Below are 7569 nucleotides of genomic sequence, written 5' to 3'. Positions count from 1 at the left end.
TATCACATTGAGGAAGAGACGGGGGAGAGAGACACGACGGTGCGCCCCTGGGCAAACGGTCACGGTGGTGACATACTGTGGCGAGTCGTGGTTCGACTTATGAGCGAACTGATGGATTTGGATCAAGGCATAGTCATGGGCATTTCATATATGTTGCATACATAGTAGAACCTTGATATGTTGTTATTGAGATGGCATAGTGATTAGCATTTGTTGCATATTATTCTTTGGGTTGAGATAGTCTTGCACCCTATGCCATATTGTATTGTTGCATCCTGCATAGAGGCTGAGCATAGTGAGATCACATATTGTGTGTGGGATCAATCATGATATTCATGTGAGTTGGCTTTGGTCTTATGAGAAGCCCGTGATTGGGTCAAGAATAAGTCATGTGGAGTGACGGTCGATCATGTTATTCCTGGACCTAGGCCCGTGAGGTTGTGTGGGGTGAGTTGGACTGGATTTGTGGGAGTCCCTAATTTGGTCGAGAATGAGTTGGCCAAGAGTGAGTAGAAGAACACTATTTATTATAGTGAACCATGGAACTCATTCCCTACTGTTGTAAGGTATAGTAGCACTTGCTTTCAGTTCTATATATGCTTAGTATAGTCACATTATTACCTACCTGTTTTTGTAGCTACTTATGCTTGATTAGACCTAATGGAAAAATCGGCGAGGTCGGTGGCTGAACCCACTAGGAACTATGTTTATAGTTCTCACCCCCATATTTTGCAGGTCCACATGTGAGCGGCGCGAGGAAAGAACGTAGCTATAGTTAGCGTTCTGCCATGCAACCAAAGATAGATATACCCTGGATCGATGCAGCTTAAGGGTTTGAAAATAGTGAAAGAAATGTAGCAAACTTGATTGTGTTTGGAAGAAAGTAATTGTAAAGTGAATGAGATGAATGCTTATAATAGTGTAGTTATTTATATTTATGATGCCTTCCTTATACAATTTGTGTATGAATTCTATTCCAGTTTGGAATGTTTTGAATTGTACCGATTGTGATGCCTTGGGCGGATAGAAAAAACTTTATCCGTTCGGCGGTTCTGATGCATGCGCCCGTGTGGGGCTCCTTCTACCTACTTGGGAAAGATGGTGGGACGTGACAAAGGGCCATTACAAAGCACACATCTCCGGCTGCTACATGTCCCGGGGGCTCTTGATCAAAATTTCAAATGTTTTGACCTAAAGTGTTGAATTTCTATCCGCACGAAAGCATTTCAAAAATGGACTTTTTTTTTTTTTTTTCTAAATGACTCTATAAACTTTTTTCAATTAGATAAATAATCTTTGAAATATTTTTTTGGAAAACTACCTCTCCTTTTGCCATGTAGGAGCCACGGTGGATTTTTCTCCTAAAGAAACGCAGTAAAAGTTTCACCGCTTTTCGAATTTTTTACAGAAGTGGTAAATCAGTCACCTCTTTCTGTTTCTTTCTATATCCCATATATGATCCTAATAAGCATATAAAAAATTCAACAAATCACATAAAATCCTAACAACTTAAAAAATCCTAATATCTATCCATACATCTATACAATTTTAACAATCAAACAAAAATTCTAATTATCCACCTACAATCCTAACAGCCTCACTTTTTTCTATTTCATTTATATAATCCTAACAACCATATAAAAATTTCAATAAATTACATACAATCTTAACAATATAAAAAATCCTAACAAATAATTTTCAAGAATGCAGTGAATTATTTGGAAAAAAAAAAGTCCTCAAAAAATTGCACCGTGCAATTTATTTATTTCAACTCACGTGGTGCAAAGCACAGCAAGAACTGTTATGGGTACCTAAACAGTATCCGAATCGAAGTGCAAAGAATATATTACATGGTTCGAAGCACTTGATCACCAAGGAAAAAAAAAGTGCAGTAGATCATAATTTGCCTCAGTTTTGAAGATGCCTCCCATATTTTTCAGAAAACACACGAGTACGCACGAAACAAGGACCCATTATAGCCCTCAAATGAGGTTGTTCCTTGCCTCAAAAGACCAAAGATGTTCGGCTACAGCAAATGGTAACAAATCTCACCACTAAAGCTCCATGTGGTCAACATGTGGACACATTTTGGACAAAATCTTAGCACAGTTTATACAATTAATCAAAGAACAAGCACACAAAATACATTTTAACAATATATTCATTAAAAAATAAATGAAGCAGGTAGCATATTGCCTCTCTCCCTCTCTCTCTCTCTCTCTCTCTCTCTCAAAAAAAAAAAAAAAAAAAAAAAAAAAAAAAAGAGCATTAAAAGGTAACTAAGCTGTCACTCAAATTCCTAGGCTGCACCTTCTGTGTCATCTTTAGCTTGCAGTGACGAAATTTTGGGTATTCTCTCACTGACGTTATGTTCCTTCATTAAGCTCAACTATAGAAGATTTTGAACGTAACAAGAGGTAACCTCTTTTGTGCCCAAGTATTTGACAAGTTTCAAAGTAGTTTAGGAGTCTGGTAATAGCCTTCCATTGTACATCTTGTCAAGCAACTTTCGTGCTTCAGGTCTCCGAAGAAGTCCTTTGTTGTTGGGCAAGCCAGTTCCTAAACAAACTGGGCAGACCAGCTTTCCACGACCTACAATGCAAATAACACAATTATTGCTTTTCCTTAAATTTACCGGGGATCATAATAAAAATCATCTTCTTGAACTTTCCAATACTTTGCACCATGGTGAAATTCGCTTAGGGTAATTAAGGGCATAGAATGAGCTGGAATCTTGATCAAAAGTCCCACCACCACATTGTTCCATACTACTATATAAAGAGAGAGTACTACACCTTTTTCTGTTTTCAGATTTGCCAGTATCCTATAATATAGAATGACAATTGCCTCCTAATAGCATCCAATCGTTGATTGTTTAATGAAAATCTAACAATCGTAGGATACTTCTACTTTAAAAAAATAATAAAAAAATAGTGGTATTACATGATAATTTTAAGCTGTTAAATCTCATCAGACGGATAATAAACAAAGTTTCTGTCACAATTTTTCCGGTAGTTATCCTTCCGGTATATGCTATCTCCCATGTTTCAAGTTTTCTAAAAAATCTCCACAATTTTCCATCACGATATGCGCTAAAACCTCTGTCCCCCTCACAACGTGTCTGCAGTTGTGCCTTTTCGCCTTCATCTTATCCCTCCCTGCCACAAGCCTCCCATTACTATAAAAATTCCATCCTGTTTGAAGCCGTGTTTACATCTTCATCCTCTCCCATAGTCATGCTCTACGTCTTCATCCGCGCTCTCTTGATGGCCTCGGCAAGCCCAGCATTTAACCGCACGTGGTGTCGTTGGAGAAGTATAACAATCTCGATGACCTCGGAAAGCACGCTTTTTAACCACGTGCTATGTTGTGCTACCGGCCATTGTGGCCGAGTACGGCTATCTTAATGACCTCGGTAAGCCCTACAACGCGCTTCATGTGCCTTTTCCTTCCAATTTTAGTGGGACGTAGCTTTTCCATATTAACTTTTATCTATTATATATTAGATTGAGTTAAGTTTTTATGTCTTATCTCGTCCTATCAAAATACACCAAGTGCAAGTAAACTTTATTTTTGGTATTCTATAAGGCTGGCTATCAACACAAATTCCTCACCATGTATTGTATTAAGGCCCATCACCTCAAGAACTACTGAAAGTGATCCTTGCAACTTCTTTTTTGGGAACTATTGAAAAGTTATTCTTGCAACTTTAATTTCATTTAATTGCAATTAAATAGATTTTATTAATTAAATTGGGAATTTTATAATAATTAGAAATTAATTTTTGTTAACTAAAAAAATTAAATAAAAAAATAAAAATTGAAAGGTGAAAAGCCAATTTTAAAAACGTATTTCTCTAAAGATAAGAATTTAGTCTTTTTTTAAAAAAATAAATTTTATCGATTTGGAAAGACAATAATAATAACAACAACAAAAAAAAAGTTTTTGGAAAACGTCGTCGACCCCAAAAGATTTAAGACATTCAACTTTACTTTCTTTAAAAAAATTATAAACTTTTGGTAAAAATGTACGGAGATACTGCAACCACAAATAACTCTAAAACTTTGTCTTTTGATTAGCAAAAAATTTTATTTTTTATTTTTTTCAAATTAAATAATTTTAATTTAATAATAGAAATTTTATTAACAACTAATTTTTTATCGCATCAAATTTATCAAAATGTTAAATTTAAGTGTCAATCAGAAAATAAAAGTTGAGTTGCTTATTTCCAAATGTCCTATAGTTAAAAATTCTAACACCTATTCATATATGTTTCAAGCCAATATTTTTTCTTTATTTTAGAAAAAAATAACTAGATATTATTTTTTTAACGTACAAACAATAACAAATGAACTCAAGAGGATTTAACAATTTTTAACAATTAAAGACTAGCATGCAAATTGTAATTTATTCAAAAAATTATTTTTTTCAAGTAAGTCAATTTCTATATACAGTCAACATATACGGGATGCATACAACAATTTTTATCACTAATATCGTGTCCTCAAATTGAATAAAATTTTTTGACATATCATGAAAGAGTGCTGTTATTTATATATTTTGTCATGTAAATAGTATATTATCAAAAAGGACGAATTTAAAATAAAATTCGAAGTTAACAATTCTAAAAAAATAATTTGCGCCTTTTGAAGGTTTGTTACGTTCATTGCATGCCCACTTAACTAGTATTTAAAAGAGGAGAATAATAAACAAACACACACGTCATATATAGGTTAGAATGTACACCAGGAGTGGGATTCTTGTCAATACACTAAACCATATAATAGAAACTCTTATAAGAGTTGAAGGAATGGAATTACTGTTTCTTTTTCTAAAGAAAAATAAAGACTCAACGAATACATGCTCATTGCGCTACTTTCAATCTTGTAATTAAGCATTGCGGAAAAATTTGAGATCTAGTGGCTACTGGAGTGAACCAAGAGTATTCTGATAAAATTAAACTCGTACTAAATGAAATCACGAGTCATTCAAAAGTTAAGACAACCAAACGTAACAATTCTTACTACAAAAATCACGTAAAAGTATGAAGGAAAGAGTACTCATTGTCAAATGATTGATTTTTTATCTATTCAATGGAAATGAGTACGCCACAAACAATAGCAGTGCCTCTTGAAAGATTCATTCAGTAAGAATCTACCAGAGCAACAACATCAAGTGTCCAAAATACTCATTTAAGTGTCAAGGCAAGTAACAAGCATAGAAACTTCATAGCACTATAGTAGGTAGGATTGTATTTTAAAAAACCCAGTATGAAAGCATACCGTAACAATTTGGACACTCGGTAAACTCATAAACATCTTTTGCTCGCTTTCTGTTGAGAGCTTTCCATTTACCTGTGCCTCCACACATGTCACCTAAATTAAAATGAAAGTGCATTAGCACATAACATACATCAAGAGAAGATTTTTACTTCAAGAATGATGATTTGATGCCCATCAACATAGTAGAAATGTGCCACAATGAGCGAGTATGCCTTGTCAATGCACAGAAATGATCAAGCATGCCTTGTTGATGTACCATGCACTCTGACATGCTGAAGGGGCCATGTTGGCCAACTGTATCTACGTCCATACTGTGCCTATAGCCAACCAGCACATAACCGCTCCATGGAGTACAAATCCTAGTTTGATTAATGATTGCAACAATTGGCCAGCCCAGCACAGACACTATAGTACCCGTGTCATGCTGTAGCCCGGCTCAAGGCCATGCCAGGCCGGGCGGCCCATATGCCGCCTGACCCGTTTTACATCCCTAAACAGACCTAGTTGCGTAGGTCGTCTCTTTAGGCCAATGTACCCTTTGAGAATTATTTTTAATATTTCCCCCACCTTTTTTTTATTATTTTTCTTTCAAAGTTGTCATCTTTCGTCGAAAATCATCATAAGGGGATCACAAGCTAGATAGCAGTATCTCCGTCCTGGATGAGAACTGTGGTGTGACACAATGACACCTAAGTATATATGAAGCTTACATGTTGTACTTAGAAAAAGAATGTAAATTTCATTTGGTTTGCTTGGACTAGCAGTTATATGGAGATATTCTTCTAGAGAAATAATAATATTTTGGTTTTGACACCTCAACTCATATATTTCTCTTATATATATGCATATGTGTTTGAGATTAATGTATTGGTGATGTAAAAGACAAATTTACGCTTCGTATGTATGGGGTACCCTCGTGCATACGGCAAGTCTGCTAGCGTGCCCGAGAAGCTTCTGCTGTAACCCGAGACGTGACAGATTAAGTTAGATACCTAGGGTTTGGTAGTGGTAGGTGGAATAGTATTGATACAAGGGCTAAAAAGATGATAGTAAACACTAGTCATTTACTATCAATAGTATCCTACCTTCTCTCTCTCCATGTATATATCAAGGATTTAAGTGTCGTGACACGGAGTTGTACCGCAAACTTGCCGGCACGGTATGGCACGACGCGTGCCAGGCCGTGTCGATACGTGCCGGTCACAAAAAATATGTGCCAATACGTGCCGATGCGTGTCGGTCACAAAAAATATGTGTGCCGACACGTAATGGCATGAAATATTTATTTTCTTTAGCAACAAAATATGCCAATTATTTATTATGTATTTTTGTCAAATTTTTTGAACTTTATTGAGAAAATTACTTACTAATTTCAAGAATAGAGGGTTTGTGTTGTGTCATCGACACGAGGACTGTATCGTGCCGATATCTTGCTAGCATGATACGGCACAGTGGATACCGATGGGCACGAAGCAGATCACTAGGTCAATGATATCGAAAAACTGCAAAAATTATTTTCTAAAAACTTCAAATACGCTAGATCAAGTCTAACAGAGCCGATCATCAATTCAAAAATTCTATCATCGACAACGGCTCAGAAGCACAAAGGCCTCAGTGCTCTTAAGAGCACATCAATCCTACTATATATATATATATAGAGAGAGAGAGAGAGAGAGAGTTGAGCACCTATGCTTTTAAAAGTACCAAGTCATTGGTGCTTGTAAGTTTCCGGTCCTTGGATTAAGGAATGTGCGGTTAGGATAATGTGGGCACCCTAGGGTTGAGTGGGTGGTTAGTTGAATAGTATAATCTAACGGGTAAAAATGATCAAAGGCGTAGATCTAATGGTAAAAAATTTACAAGCACCAAGTGCTTTTACAAGCACCAAGCACTGATTGCATATTTCTTGATCCAGTTTTTTCTTTTGAACCTGTTTTTAGTTATTATTTATAGGATTTGATTCCTCTTTAAAATTTTTATTTTTTTCCCAAATGTTTTTATTTTTTATTCATCTAGATCTGTTTAGTACAAATTCTAAACATATAAGCTATGTTGACAGCTTACAGAATTGTATTATACACTATTGAATCATTTTCAGCTTATAGAATTGTATTAGTGACAACTTAACAATTTGTATAGTGCGCCTCGCCTTCTTGAGGCGCGCGCCTCGCAATGCACCTCACGCCTAGGCTCCAAAAGAGTCTTGCACCTTTTTGCGTCTCGCGCCTTTTCAAACACTGATATATATATATATATATATATATATATATACTATCAATAGTACCAA

General features: G+C 35.6%; 1 protein-coding gene across 2 annotated transcripts in view; it reads right to left on the bottom strand.

The window, feature by feature from the left end:
• The window catches only part of LOC109706738 (protein EMBRYO SAC DEVELOPMENT ARREST 3, chloroplastic), a 31690-nt gene continuing 26456 nt past the window's right edge, over window positions 2336-7569 (bottom strand). For both annotated transcript variants that reach the window (XM_020227712.1, XM_020227713.1), the window contains exons 4-5: window positions 5283-5375; window positions 2336-2592 (exon numbers count right to left, since the gene is read on the bottom strand). In XM_020227712.1, coding sequence (XP_020083301.1) covers window positions 2462-2592; window positions 5283-5375 — 224 coding nt within the window. In that variant the 3' untranslated portion in view covers window positions 2336-2461. The remainder of the gene's footprint in view (window positions 2593-5282; window positions 5376-7569) is intronic.

Source organism: Ananas comosus, linkage group 2 (genome assembly GCF_001540865.1).
Source record: "Ananas comosus cultivar F153 linkage group 2, ASM154086v1, whole genome shotgun sequence".
NCBI classification, from domain to species: domain Eukaryota; kingdom Viridiplantae; phylum Streptophyta; class Magnoliopsida; order Poales; family Bromeliaceae; genus Ananas; species Ananas comosus.
The sequence above is the reverse complement of the archived record's forward strand: the minus strand, read 5'-3'. Positions and strand labels throughout refer to the sequence as shown.